General features: G+C 40.6%; 3 protein-coding genes across 3 annotated transcripts; all 3 read left to right on the forward strand.

The window, feature by feature from the left end:
* The first annotated feature begins 264 nt into the window (after nucleotides 1–264).
* On the forward strand, nucleotides 265–1,038 carry LOC148770651 (uncharacterized). The gene has a single exon (XM_088817971.1). The coding sequence runs from the start codon at nucleotides 265–267 to the stop codon at nucleotides 1,036–1,038; it is 774 nt and encodes a 257-aa protein (XP_088674097.1).
* A 107-nt stretch (nucleotides 1,039–1,145) lies between these two features.
* LOC148770652 (uncharacterized) lies at nucleotides 1,146–4,226 on the forward strand. The gene has a single exon (XM_088817972.1). The coding sequence runs from the start codon at nucleotides 1,146–1,148 to the stop codon at nucleotides 4,224–4,226; it is 3,081 nt and encodes a 1,026-aa protein (XP_088674098.1).
* An 11,184-nt stretch (nucleotides 4,227–15,410) lies between these two features.
* Nucleotides 15,411–16,669, forward strand: LOC105976282 (rust resistance kinase Lr10). The gene has a single exon (XM_088818826.1). The coding sequence runs from the start codon at nucleotides 15,430–15,432 to the stop codon at nucleotides 16,594–16,596; it is 1,167 nt and encodes a 388-aa protein (XP_088674952.1). The 5' UTR covers nucleotides 15,411–15,429; the 3' UTR covers nucleotides 16,597–16,669.
* Nucleotides 16,670–17,313: the final 644 nt, after the last annotated feature.

Below are 17,313 nucleotides of genomic sequence, written 5' to 3' on the forward strand. Positions count from 1 at the left end.
CGAATGTCTCGCCAGAACCTTTTCTACTAACCAAATAATCAAATGGGAGAAAGAATGCCTCTTCCGACAAGACGCAGTCCCTTCACCATAGACATTCTCAACGAGGTATTACCTCAAGGAGTAAAGATCTCGGGGTTACCTCAATTTGAATGGACCACCGACCCACATGAACATATAGAGAAATTCAGTGCCATGGCGGATTTATATGGCCAGACGGATGCTGCGATGTGCAAAATGTTCCGTACCACTCTCTCCAAGAGGGCAATGAATTGGTTCAACTCTCTACCCATAGGGTCGATTGACACCTTCGCTCGGCTGTCAACCCGGTTCATCAACCAATTCGCCATCAACAAACAATATGCCAAGACCCCCGCTCATCTTTTCTCAGTAGTACAGAGAGATAACGAAACGCTCCGCAACTACATTAAGCGTTTCATAGAAGCCGTTCATGAAGTCCCCAGTGTGGGGCAAGACATGCTCTCCGGGATTATGCAGCAGAACTTGAAACCGGGTAGATTCAAGGAATCTATTGCCGGAAGACCCCCACGCAACCTAGAGGAGTTGCTAAATCGAGCTGAAAAGTACGTCCGGATAGAGGAGGCCTCTACCCATGCTCCTCCTAAAAGGAAAAGAGAAGATGACCGTCAAGACAATAGGAGACGTGATGACCGACGTCCGCCACCTTCACCTCAAAGCCAACCCTCCTCCTCCTACAATAGGTTCACTCCGTTAAACGCTCGCCTCACTGAAATCCTTCACGTGATAGAACAGAGAGGTTTAGCGGAGCCTCCACGTCCTATGCAGCCGAATGCAAAGCGAGAAAAGTCGGATCGTTATTGTCGATTCCATAAGGACAAAGGGCATACTACGGAGGAATGTGCACAACTCAAGGTGGCAATTGAGAGGCTGATCAAACAGGGCCATTTGGGCGAATACATTGATAAGCCTCGAAATAAGCGCCGCGATGATCCTCCACGCCGAGATAATAATCGAGATCAACAACAAAGGCGAGAAGACGGGGTCATCGACGTGGCCTAGATAACAACGATAACCAGCCTACCCGGGGAATCATCTCCTTTATCTCCGGAGGACCGGCGGGTGGCGATTCACAAAATGCAAGACGCACCCTCGCTCGATCAACACGCATGAATCAAGAACGTGCTTCGCCATCCGCACACATCTATCAAATACAAAGACCCGATCATAGCATAGTCTTCAACTCTTCCGACCTTGAAACTCCAGATGAAGATCATGTCGATGCGTTGGTAGTAACAACAACAGTGGCCAACTTCTTGGTCAAGAAGATATTAGTGGACGGTGGGAGCTCAGCTGACATCATGTACCTCCACGCTTTTAAACAGTTGGGCATAGATAATGCCCGGTTTAATCCCGTTTCCACACCTCTGAAAGGATTCACAGGAGAAGGCATTTTGTCCATGGGAGAAGTGGAATTGCCCGTTTCTCTAGGGGAAGACCCTTGTCGAATCACAAAGCTAATCAAATTCCTCGTCGTCGACAAACCATCCCCCTACAACGTCATTCTAGGGAGGCCAGCAATCCATACATTCAAATCAGTGCCTTCCTCCTACCATCAGAAGTGGAAGTTCCCTACTCCCTGTGGAATGGGAGAAGTGCTTGGAGATAGACGTCTCGCTCGAGAATGCTATGCAAGGGCCCTACGAGAACCTTCCAAGAAGCTTAAACCACCCGGAGGGGGAGACAACACCCAAAAATCCGACAAACAGAAGTGGGTCAACGCGATCATTGAAGATAATAAAGAAATCCTCATCAGTGTGCCGGATGACGGCATTAAGCTAGCAGCTGTCGAAGAACTTAAGCTCATAGAGCTCACTCCCGGAGATACCTCCAAGCTCATACGAATAGGATCTGATTTAGATCCAACAACGGAGCAGCAGCTAATCAACTTCCTACGACACAATGGGGATGTGTTCGCATGGAAAGCCCAAGATTTGTCGGGCATTCCCCCTCAGGTAGCTCTACATCGGCTCAACGTCGACAAGCGGTTGAAGCCAGTCAAACAGAGGAAACGGACATTTGGTCCCGAACGCAACAAGCATATCAAAGCGGAAGTGGCAAAACTCCTTGAAGCGGGTCACATACGACCAGTTCAGTATCCTGAATGGTTGTCGAACGTAGTACTCGTTCCCAAACCCGGGGGAAAGTGGAAGTTATGCATGGATTTCACTGACCTCAACAAGGCTTATCCCAATGATCCATTTCCTCTACCCAGAATCGATCAGCTCATCGATTCGACCTCGGGGTGCGAACTCCTCAGCTTCCTCGATGCATACCAAGGGTATAACCAGATCTTACTCGCGCCAGAGGATCAAGAGAGGGCTAGTTTCACCACTGACCAAGGCATCTACTGCTATCGAGTCATGCCCTTCGGTTTAAAAAACGCAGGAGCCACCTACCAACGTCTAGTGAACAAAATGTTCGCAGATCAAATCGGTAAAAATATGGAGGTATACATCGACGACATGCTCGTCAAAAGTGTCAAGGTCCCGGACCACCTAACTGATCTGGATCAGTGTTTCGCCACCCTGCGAAAATATAAGATGAAGCTCAACCCCCTCAAATGTTCATTCGGAGTTCGGGGAGGCAAATTCTTGGGTTATATGATTTCGCAGCGAGGAATCGAAGCTAACCCCGCGAAAATCGAAGCGATCACCTCCATGGCTCTGCCAACATCGATCAAGAAAGTTCAACAGCTCAACGGCTGTTTGGCATCCCTGAACAGATTCATTTCAAGATCAGCAGACAAGGCTCTCCCCTTTTTCAAGATTTTAAGGGGAGGAAAAAAGTTCGAGTGGGATGAGGCATGTCAAAAAGCCTTTACTGAGCTAAAATCATATCTCGCATCTCCTCCCTTGCTTACAAAACCTCAGCCGGGAGACACCCTCATGCTGTACTTAGCTACCTCGGCTGATGCCATCAGCGCAGTCCTCATCCGAGATGGAGGAAAAGGTCATCAACCCATATACTATATAAGTCGCGCCCTCCAAGGAGCCGAACAACGTTATACCAATATGGAGAAGCTCGCTCTCGCTCTCATTAACGCAGCTCGGAAGCTTCGACCCTACTTCCAGTCGCATCAAGTGGTGGTTCTCACCAATTATCCTCTAAAGCAGATACTGAGAAGTCCCGAGACATCCGGAAGATTAGCAAAATGGGCAATAGAGCTAAGCGAATATGGGGTGGAATTTAAACCCCACCCAGCTATCAAAGCGCAAATATTGGCCGACTTTCTAGTCGAAATGACCGGAGTAGAACAAAACACATCCCTACCAACCTGGTCCGTCAGCGTCGATGGATCTTCCACTACCACAGGAGGTGGAGCGGGTATCGTCCTAACGAACCCCGACGGAGACGAATTCGAATATGCTCAACGATTCGAATTCACAGCCTCAAACAACGTAGCTGAATACGAAGCACTAATAGCGGGAGTCCGCCTCGCCCTAGCAGCCGGAGCGCGCAAGCTCCTAATCCAAAGCGACTCTCAGCTCGTCGTCAATCAAATACTCGGAACTTACGAGGCTAAAGAAGACACCATGGCGAAATATTTAGCTCTCGCGCACACTCTCTTATCTAAATTCGAGAGCTACGAGATAAGACAAGTACCTCGCTCCAATAACGTCCACGCGGACAAATTAGCTAGACTTGGAAGCTCCATGGCTTGCATCGGAAGTCGGAAAGTGACGCTCCTCACCTCACCTCAGCCAGAGATAACTTCACACACTGAAGTACAGTATACCGAGGAGGATGAACCATGTTGGTTCACTCCAATCCTGAAATATCTCAAGAATGGAGAACTTCCAATGGATCCCACCGAAGCGCGAAAATTAAAGACGAGAGCCGCTCGCTTCGTCATAGTGGGAGAAGAGCTGTACAAACGAGGGTTCTCATTCCCCTACCACAAGTGCCTCGACCCGACCACATCGGATTACGTACTTAGAGAAGTACACGAAGGCATCTGCGGCAATCACTTGAGCGGAAGAACCTTAGCTCTAAAACTACTGAGGCAGGGCTACTATTGGCCAACGATGCATGAAGATGCGAAAAGATTAGTCCGGAGGTGTAAGCCCTGCCAAAAGCATGCCAATATCACTCACATGCCAGCGGCGTTAATGCAACCAATTGACAGCCCCATCCCTTTCGCCCAATGGGGGATAGATTTAGTTGGACCATTCCCGCCCGCCACATGAGGACGCAAAAACCTCATTGTAGCAGTAGACTACTTCACCAAATGGGTGGAGGCTGAACCCTTAGCACGCATCCGAGAAGAAGAAGTCATCCAATTTCTATGGAAAAACATCGTGTGCCGCTTCGGAATCCCACGTTCCATCATCTCGGATAATGGAACCCAATTTTGCGGTGACAAAGTAAAGAATTGGTGCCTTGGCTTCGACATCAAACAGTTCTTCACATCCGTAGCCAATCCACAGGCTAACGGCCAGACGGAGGTCACGCATCGCACCATACTCCAACACCTCAAGACAAGGCTTGGAAGTGCCAAAGGGAAGTGGGTGGACGAATTGCCTAACGCGCTATGGGCTTACCGCACAACCCCACGAACAGCAACCGGAGAGTCGCCCTTCAATATAGCTTTCGGAACAGAGGCTATCGCACCCGTCGAAATCGGAGAACCATCTTGGCGCATCACCAACTATCACCCAACAGCTAATGAAGAGGCTATGCGGGGAAGCCTAGACCTCGTAGATGAGTTACGTGAAATTGCATACATCCGACAACAGATTTATAAATCACGCATGGCCAAGGCATATAACAACTCAAAGGTCCGCCCTCGCTCCTTCCAAGTCGGAGATTTAGTCCTCCGAAAAGTTGAAGCCTCTCACCCCATCGGTAAGCTCGACCCAAAATGGGAAGGACCGTATAAAATCACAAAGGTGGTCAACACTGGAGCATATCGCCTCGAGAACATTGACGGACACCCTATACCCAGAACATGGAATATAGGGAACCTCAAACGGTTCTACGCCTAAGGTATACATCTACCTTACTTCAGATCAGTCGAAATCATCACACATATCTCTTCTATAGGAAAGTTACTCACGAATTGTCACCTATGCAGGCTCCACAACCTTCCACGTCACTCGTCTTGTAAAGCTGCTTCTACATGGTTGAAAATTTGACACCACATAACAAGGTGCGTTAACGCCCCACCTAAGCTGGGGGGCTAGTAATTGTTACTTACATCAGAAATTCATAATCACATCCCATCGTCGCCTTACAGGTCGATAACCTACTACGTGAGGATGTATATGAATCAATCAATGCACTGTTTGATCGAAGACACTCCATACCACATCGCCAAGGGTAACTATACTTTTACTAGAATTCAACACACAGATAATCTCATTTACGACTACTAACGTGACAAAATAATCCCACTAGCAGGCATGGTCGCATAACAACTCGCAGCAACTCACAAGTTCATTTCATATCTTGGAGTACGAGAAAGAAATATCAACCCCCGTAGTAGGGTATGTGAAAGAGCAATACACATCAACATAGCTTCAATTACTAAATCCTCAATACAAGTGATTAAACAATTTTTTTTTTCTGGACAGGCATAGCGACACCAAAAGAAGACAGCCTACCATCAGCACAGCAAAACGAACGAGTACAAGGAAGACGTGGAAGAAGAACAAGTATAGCACAATCACTTCGAAAATTTTTGTTATCAAGTCAATTTATTTGCTTCAGTAGTAGTTGTTTACCTTCGCCTCACACAGGCCTATCGCATTACCTATTTACTTAGATTCGCCTCACATGGGCCTGTAACAATTCTCCTTTGCTATCATCGAATAAATCACAATTTTCGTTTTACTCTCTATGCCTTTACATCGATACAAACTACCTCTTATCATGAGTCTAATTCAATACCACCCTACAAACACTTACAGAGATTTAGATAACCCATATAGCCTGGCCAGCTGGATTATCTAAGTCCCTTTAGCTGTTTCACGAGGTGCTACTTTTAAAACGTGGCCACGGACAAAAATATTATAGACCCACGTGGTCCAAACAAAGGGCAAGGCCCTTAACAAAAACCTTGGGAGACTGATCCCCTCCCCAAGTACATCGCGTATAATGCTAATGTAAATACATAGAAGCAACGCATTAATTCTTGACAATGTCATAATAAATAAACCGAAATATTAAACTTCAAAGTCAAACGAGGAAGAAATTCAAACGAAATAGTAGTGGACATACCCATCTACATCAGCGATTAAAATAAACTACGAAATCCGTAAAAATGAAAATAATAGCAATAACAAAAAAAAAGGGGAAAGTTAACTATCCTAATAGATAAGTCTAAACTCCCCTACCACGAGCGGAAGGCGCACCCACGGTGGAATCATCCGCAACCATATCATCCACGAGCTCTGTGCCCGTCCCATTGACATTTACCTCATCTTCCTCTTCATCGGATATGCCAGCTTCCATCCCACGAATCACTTTCTCGCTGATACAACCCGCATCGCGCAAATAATTGCGACAAGCACGCACTAATAGCTTATAAACCACAGCCAATGCATGCTCTTCAATCATAGCAGCACACTCGTCACTACCTCGGAAGCTAGCCTTCTCAGCTTCATATTTCTCTTTCAGCTGGTCGTAGCATTCGTTCAACTTCTGCACATCATCCTTATACGCCTTCGCATCACCTCGGATAACCTCGAGCTCCTCTGTCCTCTCAGCAAGCTCCTCTGTCCTCCGAGCAAGCTCTTCAGAGCGTAGAGCAAGCTCGGGCCGCGCCTCCTCCAACTGGCTTAGAAGCTCATCTTCACGCGCTTGACTTCGAGCCCGATCCTCTTCCTTACTAGCTTCCACATCCCTACCGTGCTCCACGAGATATCTCCAGGTCGCTACCAACTAAAAAAAAAAAAAAAAAAAAAAATTTACACAAGGAAGAGAGGGAGTAACATCTAATCTTGTTTTAAATAGACAAGGACTCACCCGACATATGTCCCCACTGGCTAACTCCAACATGTGAGAAGGACCCTTACCAGACATCCGAGCACGATCATACTCCCGAACGAATCCCTCGGTACTCAACATAGGCAGATCATGGTCTGACACATCCCAATACGACTCCTTACCGTCGCGATTCACACCATAGGTAAACAATTGTTTCCCTCCCCCACCATGGAAAGCATAGGTCTCCTCTGGGTCTACCCGTGGACGCTTAGGCACAGCCACATACTTGGTATCCACCCTCTTTCCCTTGCCACGATCCTTCGTCGGTGGAAGCCCATCCACTTCACCAGCACTACTACGGTCATCCGCGACTACTCGAGGACTTTCTACATGGACCTCCTCACGAGGCAAACCATTTGAAGAACCTCCCAACTTAGAGGGTGCCTTCTTCGACGCCTTTTTCGACGACCCATTCGCCTTAGCTCGAAGTGCCGCAAAGGTGATACCCCATCTACAAAAGATAACAAACACATAAGAAACACGGGGTATACAATGTCAAAGAACTACAAAAAAAAAAAAAACAAGCCAAGGCAACAAAAGGATATACGATGCTGACCCTTCACCGTCGGTATCAAACCCCTTGGATCAAATTCCACATCACACAACCCAGATTCTTCAATCCTCTTCGCCATATTTGCAGTTATCGTGAAACTCTCACACGTAGGATTCCAAACTATGGGAACGTCAAAAGTGGGAGCCCTCACATAAAAAAAATAGGTCTTCCATTTCCCCAAAGATAGCTTCACACTCTTCACGAATTGGTAAGGAACGCGAGGATGAAAACAAAAGAAAGGCATCTTGTTGGGCCTATGTAATGTAAATAACGCCTTAAATAAACTCACAGACACATGCAGACCTACTCGAACCACCCTAAAATGAAACGCTCGGAACATCAGAACAGCAGTGGGTGTTAGCTGACTGTACCCAATCTTGAATTCCTCGCACACCTTCAACAAGGTGGGATGCGGTGTAATCTGAGACGTGCACGTCAAGTACCCCAAAAATACTGTATGAAACCCATCGGGTGGCGAATACAAACGGTCGCCCTTCCGAGGCAACAACAACTCGACGTTACTCGGCGCTCCAGATAAACGACGAATAGAATGCAAATGCTCTTCCGTCAATACACTATCAAAATTAACTAAGTCCAAATTAATTGGCTTACTTTTCTTTTGCCTCCTCGTGTCAACCTCAACTATCACCTGGCGGAATATCATTTTCCTCCTCCTCTTCATCCGTCACCTCAACTTCACTACTTGGCACCGCTTGATCACTCGCCAAAGGAGCTTGATTCGAATCATCACTATCGCTCCCAAAATCCACGACTCGACACCCAAAGAGACCTCTACTGAAATCCGCTTCATCAACGGTAGGGCAAATAGTCATATTGTTATGCACTTTTACATCGTCACTCCACGATTCAATGATTTCTCGCCGACCAAAACTTCCCCCATTTAAAACACCACGCGCATCAGCACCCTCGGAAATTTGCCCATCGATTTTGCCCGAACCGAGCCCGAAACCGACCTCTAACGCGCCCTCACGCGCGCGCGTGACCCCAAATGGGGCTGATTCACGCGCGCGCGCGTCTCCAGCACGCCCAGGCACACGTGTCGCCGCTCCACTCGCCAGATATTCAGACGCGCGCGCGTCGCCAATAGGAAGTGCGTCTGACGCGCGCGCGCGCCCCCCAGTTCGCCCTCCGCCTCCACGCGCGCTTGAATCGCACTCACCAATCGCGCGCGCGCGTCCCCCCACACCCGACGTGCGCGCGCGTTCTTCTGCCCCCAGCCCTGACGCGCGCGCGCGTGCCTCGGCCACCGTGCCCGACGCGCGCGCGCGTCCCTCCGCCATTGGCCCACGTGGTGCAGCAGCTTCCTCTCTCCTCTTCTCCTTCCCAAGACAAGCCGACGGCTCACGGCTCCGGCTCGGCTCCCCACGCTCCACAATAGAACTCCTCTCACAGGTTTTGGGGCGGCTCGTGGCACGGCTTAAGTCGACAGCTGCATCCAAGCCATCTCCTATACCCACCTCTCCATAAATTCGTACACCATCACTACAGATCCGATTTCCACACCCGATACGACAGGCTTCTCACGCCCCATACCCACCGTACCAAAAGTTTTCTCGCCCCCCTCAACCGGATCTCGAAGTTTAATACGCAAAGATTTTGAAATACCCGGATTCGACATAATAAATATTTTTCCTCGGCGAAAAAATCAAGAAACAAAAAATTTCTACTCTACCGCTACAAAATAAAAGAAGAGAAAGCAGAAGAAGACCTAAGGTTAAAGATACATACCCATATTTATTACGCAAGAGTTGAAGTTTAATTCTTTCCACCACAAAAGGAGTATATGTATTTGGCCCCGGTATATTATTTAACACCCTTAAATATATACCTTGCTGCCAAATAAATACAATAATCCCTTATTTAACCTAAGGAATTATTTCATCGACAACGGAAACTATTCAATCCACGACGCAATTAACTCTCGACACGACCCGGATCCCTCTACACAAGCCTCCATCTCGAATCGAGAGTTGGGGGGCTTAATGATATACCTAAATGGGCCGGCCCAATGAGCCCTCAAATAATTTATCTATTAATTAGGCCCAATACACGAAAGCCCAAATACCTTCAAAGTAAGCCTTGGGCCCAGCAAAATAAGCCCAACTCAATCACCGATGTATAAATAAGTGTTTTACTCATTTGTAAATGTACGTTCTGATTATTGACAATTCACCTCGAGTTTTATTCTCTCTACCCTCTCTACGATCCGTGCATCTGATTTGAGCGTCGGAGGGGTTTCCGCCGGATCAACCCCCGGCTTAGTTCACGTGTGCTTATTTTGTAGGGAACTCAGGATCATCGAGTTGACTAGCTACCGATCAGCTTTGCTCTCCCAGCTCGTTTCCTATACTACTCCGGTGAGCTATATTTTAGCATCATCAGAAAATTATATGGTGTTTGAGTTATTATTATTATATTTGTTGTTCCTGCTATCACCATTGTATTTGATACGATAATACTTATATATACATTTAATATTGGGCAAATGGCAAAAAGGCCCATCACATGGAACTTAAATGCATTTTGGTCCACACAAAAAACAGTCTCTCAATTAAACCCATCCCCATGTCTTTAGTCTAAAATACCCTCTATAATATAATTCTTATCAATTCCACCCATTATGCTCTAATTTCCTGAATATTACACATTGACCCCAGATTTAAACAAATATATCACATTAACCCCCAAAACTTTTTTTTTCAGCAAATAATTTTTTTTCTGATTTTTTTTTTTCATCGTCTCCACTTCTTGATTTTGGTGGTCGGTGGCTGAGAATTTTCGAGAAAGTTAAAGAAAAAAGGAGAGGATATAAGAGTAATTGCACTGCAAAATTTAACACCATCAAATTTATGATGACTGGCTGTCAAAAATAGAGGGGTCTTTGTAGTTTTTAATACTACGGGGGGTGAATGCAACCTTTTTCATAGTACAGGGGTGGAAACTGTATTTTATCCTAAAAAAATCTATTGCAATTTCAAGATTTTTCTTAGCTCTTGAATGGTTTGCTTGTCACTAAAGAGAATATTACACTTGATGTTTTTTGTGTTTATTATTGAAAAGAACTAGTCAACTTATAAGGCTAAAAGAAGTCCTTCAAAAGTTAATGCCAAACTAGGGTGGACCATCTTGATTTTTGGGCTTATTTGGACCGAGTCATTTGGTAATGAATTTCAAATTCGTATCTCTCATTTTTCAATTGTTTTAACAATTAAGGTGGATTTCAAAACCCTTCTCATTTACGGCCACTTCTAATCCTCCCTATTTGAACCCATTACAGTCCATTATATTCAAATAACACCAGCCTAAAGGTTACCGCAATTTTCAATTGGTCATCGTATAATTGGTGTTGAAACAGTGAACTCATTTTTTTATGAAACATACGTTAGTTTATCCTAATAAAAAGTAATGTAATCATTTTATCAGTGACCAAAATGAACTTTTGACATCATTTTTACGATTTTTAACAATATATTAAGGATTTTTCTTTAACTTTTAATTTATTTATTCGTTCTTTTATTTAAAAACTTAGTCAAATAGCCGTGAGAAAAAATAGAAGTGTAATATGAATATATAAATCATTTCCTTAGATTGGTTACACTCCTTATCCAACTATTATGTTACTCGACCCGTGTCTGCTGCTTTCCTTATCATATACATGTTGTGTACGTGCAGGGATCGTGGTCATTCTTGAACTTGGCATAGGTGAGTATCAAATTGTTGAATGTCTTTTCAAAACAAATTTTGTTCTTATCCATTAACATAATTTTACATGTAGATAGTATTTTGCTGCCTGAATTTTAGCTTGTTTTGGTTTAGCAATTTAAATAAATATAGATTTTTTTGATATAGAACCCTCATTAATTGCTTTAATATGAACATGTCTATTTATATTTTCTCCATTTAAAATGACTCTCGATATTTTTTTAATCTCAAAATTACCATTCAACTATCTTATTTCCACTACACACATTTTTTTTTGGTTTTCTTAAATTAATCTTCATTTTTCTTGTTTCGTTCTTTTTTTTGGTTTGTTTAAACTTTTTTTTTTCCTGTCAGGTTTATACAATTACTATAATAGGAATCGACTACTAAAATCATAGTTGATTATTAAAATTGACTATTCAAATAGTGATCAATAATATAATCAACTTTAAAAGTTAAACTAAAAAAAAAAAAAAAAAAAAAAACAACTCTAATGCCCTCACTAGCACTGAGCACAATTCAACAATAGAACTAAAGAATAACAAACCCCAAAAATCACCCAAAAAAATCAATTAATGGCCACAAGTCCACCACTGACAAAAACCGATAAAAAAGTACTTCCAAGTCCACCACCAACAACCGCAAAGGCAATAATGACAACAATCATTGGCAAAAGTCCACCACCTACAATTCAAAAATATATTATTTAACTACAAAAATATATTAATCAACTCTACCTTAGAGTTATCAAGAGTTATCACTTATCAACTACTAAATTAAGTCGAAACAAAAAATATACAAACATCAAAATCAAATATCAAAACATTATACATCTCTTATAGATTACGTAATAGAAAAATAAACTAAATATCTCCAAATTCGAGAATAGATTGATAGTGGCAGAACTGAATGATCTTTGGTTGTTGGATTTAGCATCAGAAGGAAACTCAAACAAACTGTTCAACAATCCCACTTTGACTATTTCCAAAAAGCTTCGACTCCTTGATTCTTTTACTCAATCAGAGCTTCAATATTTGAGATAAATATTTTTCTCAGTAGAGTGGGCTAATATCTTAGAAAATTATAAATTTAAGTTAAACATATAAGAATCAATTAATTTGTACTTCAATTCACAAAATAATCAACTAGTTGGTTATAAATAATTATTATTTTCGCGACCAAATAATTATTACATTCATGTCCATATTTTCAAGTACTTATCTTTTATTTCATTACTTGTAATCTCCTCCCACGCAAAGATAGTAACCATCAATAAATTAAATAATATATTTATTAGTCTTATCAGCCACTTAATTTATTTGAGTATGTCTGATCACTCGATTGAGCCCTTACACTTAAATAACTCGGGGGTTAGTTATCATTCCCACATTTTGGAGATGTCGATTTCCAACCAATTTCTATTGCAAGTGTCCAACTATCGACTATCTGATAATCCTTTCAGAATATCACCAATTTGATCATCAAAGCATGATATATTAATGAAAGAACCATAAATATGTATTGATTAAGAGATTAGTAATTGTTTGAGAACAATAAATAATATAGTCTAGTTTTGGAGATGTCGATTTCCAACAATAACTAACTTCCGACAAATAACTATTGCAACTGTACAAATAACGGGAATTTGTTAACTCTTTCAAAATATCACCAATTAGAGAATCAAAACATAATATACTACTGAATGACCCCTAAATATATAGTGATTAAGAGATTAGTAATTGTTTGAGAACGATCAATAATATAGTTTAATTTCAATCAATGATGAAATATTATCAAATGTGATAGCACAATCCATTAAAACAAAATTATTTTTTGTTTATTGTAATCACTATAGATAAATGACTTAGATATGGTGTTATATTAATTTCATCTACATTGTCAATAAACTTTATATTCTAAACGAAACAACGAAATAATCTTTTATTTGTTATCAAAGTCTACACATCATTTTGAATTATATTATAATAATTAATATAAGACTATGCCGAAATGAAGATTATCTTAAAATAACAATTTACTATTTTACTAAATTAATGATAAAATTATATTACATAAAGAAAAGTATTTAGAGTCCTATAGAATATAGGGCGAATGGCAAATATGCCCATGACAAGGGACTTGAATGCACATTGGTTCACAAAAAAAACAGTTTTTCAAATAAACCCATCTCCATGTCTTTAGGGCTCGTTCGGTTACCGCTATAAGGTTCTACTGACTAAATAGTAGGGGCTAATAGCATGTCCGGTTGGCAAGATTCACACTTTTTCGAACCCACTACTAAAACCAAAGCCCGCTATTAGATGCTACTATTTCATTAAATTAGTAGCACCCCTCCCCCCAAGATTAATTTAATAGGGGGTTACTAATAAGGAAAAATACAATTGTATCCTTAAAATTATATTTATTATTGTAAACTTAGTGGTTTTATAGACAATTCATATATAATAACTGATTTTAATAAATTTAATAGAAAATCCAATCTAGGAAACCGAACATGCTACTAACTAAATAATTAATTAGTCAGTAGGGAGTTAATCCAATCTCATGTAATCCAATCTAATCCAATATAGGTAACCGAACAAGCCCTTAGTCTAAAATACCCTCAATAATATATTTTTTATCAATTCCATTCATTATGCTCTAACTTCCTTCATATTAAACCCCGTATTTAAAAAAATATATCACATTAACCCCAGTTTTAATAAATTTTTGAAAATTTTTTTTTTTTCAGAAAATAATTTTTTTCCGGCCAGATTCCGGTGTTGACCTTTTTTCTGAAAACTTTGTTTTTGAATTTTTTTTCCGGCGTTGCCTTTCTTTTTAATCTTTTTTTTCTTAGATAAAAATATTTTAACTAATATTACTGTCTTAGCTGCTAAAATACTGTCTCAAACAGTAATATTATTGTCAGGGACAGTAATATTATGAATATTATGTTTCCGAACAGTAATATTACTAATATTACTGTCCCAAATAGTAATATTATTGCATGAGACAGTAATATTACGGTCGGAGACAGTAATATTACAGTTGAAGACAATAAAAATGCAGGCGAATACGATAAAATTAATTAATACAGTAATATTACTGTCTCAAACAGTTAAATTGCTGTTGGAGACAGTAATTTAGCAGCCAAGACAATAATATTAACTAAAATAATTTTTTTTTAAGAAAAAAACAAAATTTCAAAAAAAAAAAAGTCAATTTACAGTTAAATTAGTATCTCCGACAGTTAAAAAACTGCTGGAGACAGTAATTTAGCAGCCAAGACAGTAATATTAATTAAAATGTTTTTCTTAAGAAAAAAAAATTCAATTAACAGTTAAATAACTGTTGGAAACAGTAATTTAGCATCCAAGACAGTAATATTAATTAAATTGTTTTGTAAGAAAAAACAAAATTATAAAAAACTCGGGCGGCGGTCAACGGCAGTTGACCTACTGTAAAAAATATTCAGAAAAAAAAAGTTTTCAAAAAAAAAGAAAAAAAAAATCAACACCGGAGACCGGCGGTCAACGGCGGCTGACCGGCGGTCTCCGGTGGTGGCGGGTCAAAATTTGGGTCAAAATTAAAATTAGGGTGAAAATTGGTTAATTGGTGAAATTGGGCTAAATTGGAGTGTAAATCATGAAATTGGAGTTGAATTGGGTTTCAATGAATCGGGGGTAATTTTGGTATATATACAAGGATTTTCCTTATTTGCAATTAAGTTTGAATGAGCTGGATTTATTTGAAAGACAAAAAAGTTGGATGTCAGTCTTTTAATTAAGTGTCCTTGTCATGTGTCTATTAGCCATTTAACCTACAATATAAAACTATGCCCAAATGAAGATTGTTATGAACTGACAAAATATTATTTTTGTTAAATAAAATTTGAAGATTGTTACAAACTTGACAAAATAGTATCTTGTTAAATAAATTTTAAATTATATAACTAAAAGTGAGCTTCTAATTTATCGTTCCAACAAGTATTATGAAAATTTATGTGAGGCCATTACGAACTTATTTGAAAATATGTTTTTTTTTTCAATGCTTGTAAAGATCCTCTAATTTGAAGTAAGTGACCCTAATACCTTCATGGTTTTCTGCTTTCAGCTTTGATAGTTATGTCCAGCCTAGCACTGAGGATGGTAATTGGAATGCCCTGCATGCTTGGTCTTTTGATCTATAAATTTCGAAGAAGGCATTTGTCAATGTTCGACGTAATTGAAGGCTTCCTGCAAAGTAACACAAATCTCAAAACAATCCGCTATACATACTCAGATATGAAGAAAATCACAAAAGGCTTTCGAGAAAAACTAGGCCAAGGAGGCTACGGTTCTGTTTACAAAGGAAAACTTCGAAGCGGCCATCATGTAGCGGTCAAAGTACTTGCCAAGCCTAGCTCAAATGGGCATGATTTCATCAATGAAGTAGCCACGATTGGAAGGATCCATCATGTTAATGTGGTTAAACTTGTCAGGTATTGTGCAGAAAGATCCAAACGCGCCCTTGTCTACGACTTCATGCCTAATGGTTCGCTCGAAAAGTACATATTTAATAAGGAAAAAGGTGATTCACTTACTCTGAAGAGGAAGTACGAGATTGCAATTGGAGTGGCTCGTGGAATTGAGTATTTGCATAGAGGATGCGACATACAAATCCTGCATTTCGACATAAAGCCTCACAACATACTTCTTGACGAAAATTTCACACCTAAAATATCCGATTTTGGTCTGGCAAAGTTTTATTCAACAGATAATACTAGAGTGACTCTCACTGCAGTTAGGGGAACAATAGGCTATGTGGCTCCTGAACTAATAAATAGAAGCATCGGGGGAGTGTCGTACAAGGCCGATGTTTATAGCTTTGGGATGTTGTTGATGGAAATGTTGGGGCTTAACAAAGGGACGGGGCCTAATATTGAAAACAAATCGAGCCAATATTTTCCGTGTTGGATTTACGATCACTTGAATAAAGGCGAAGACATTGAAATTGGAAATGTGTATGAAAATAACGACGAGGAGGAAAAGGAAGACGATGATGATGCGCGAAAAATGAGGAGAAAGATGACGATAGTTGGATTGTGGTGCATACAGATGAGTCCAACCGATCGTCCGTCAATGAGTGAAGTTTTGAAAATGTTAGAAGGTGAAGATGAAAATATGATGATTCCTCCTCAACCTTCGCAATCATCTGAGATTCCAAGCTATGATGATCAGACTTGGGGAACTGAATCCGAATCAACTGGTTCTGTAGCCTTGCTGCGTAATGATTCTTTAAGTTTTCAATAAGAATTATAAATACAGATATGACATTAGTATGATTGTGGTATTTGCAAATATTATCTTTGTTGATAGTCCTTTATTTTTTGTATAACATTAGTATGACGGGCTACCCACCGTTGGATTCCTCTCGTTGAGATCTATATTTTGATGGTAATTTAGTTGTTTTTACGTTCTCAGATTTATTTCTATAATTTTTTGCATTTGTGGGCACGCGGAACCGTGGGTGGTTATTAGCGACGATGCGTAGGGTTTTGGTAGGAGGCGAGAGGGTGAACAGTCACTGTCTGTTTGAATTAAAATATTTAGCATTTCCCAACAACAACCCCTCTCTCTCTATTTCTCGATCTCTTAGTGTTTGTTGATTTTTGAGTGTTTTGATGTTTCTACAATTTTTTTTGATTTGCACTAAAGTAATTTTTTTTTGTTTGATTTTGCAATTGCAGCTTATTGAAAGCCATTGATCCTCTCCTTGAAGGTGTCAAAATTTGGTTGAAATTACATGTGAAGCAGTGTTCAACAAACTGTATATATTACTATACATTACTATACGTATAGTAACATGTAGTTACATATGCATACATTTGTGTATTTTCGATTTATATTTTATTGTTTCTGAGGTGATTTATAATAAAAATATTGAATTTTGCAATATTTTGTTGGGGTTTATGAATTTCTTTTGTATATGCCATTATTCGTGTGTGTATACAATTGATCGACTAAAAA

Source organism: Erythranthe guttata, chromosome 5, assembly GCF_056151865.1.
Source record: "Erythranthe guttata isolate IM_541 chromosome 5, IM_541, whole genome shotgun sequence".
NCBI classification, from domain to species: domain Eukaryota; kingdom Viridiplantae; phylum Streptophyta; class Magnoliopsida; order Lamiales; family Phrymaceae; genus Erythranthe; species Erythranthe guttata.

Coding starts and splice junctions, on each gene's coding strand:
- LOC148770651 (XM_088817971.1), top strand. CDS start 265: ATGAATTGGTTCAACTCTCTACCCATAGGGTCGATTGACACCTTCGCT.
- LOC148770652 (XM_088817972.1), top strand. CDS start 1,146: ATGAATCAAGAACGTGCTTCGCCATCCGCACACATCTATCAAATACAA.
- LOC105976282 (XM_088818826.1), top strand. CDS start 15,430: ATGTCCAGCCTAGCACTGAGGATGGTAATTGGAATGCCCTGCATGCTT.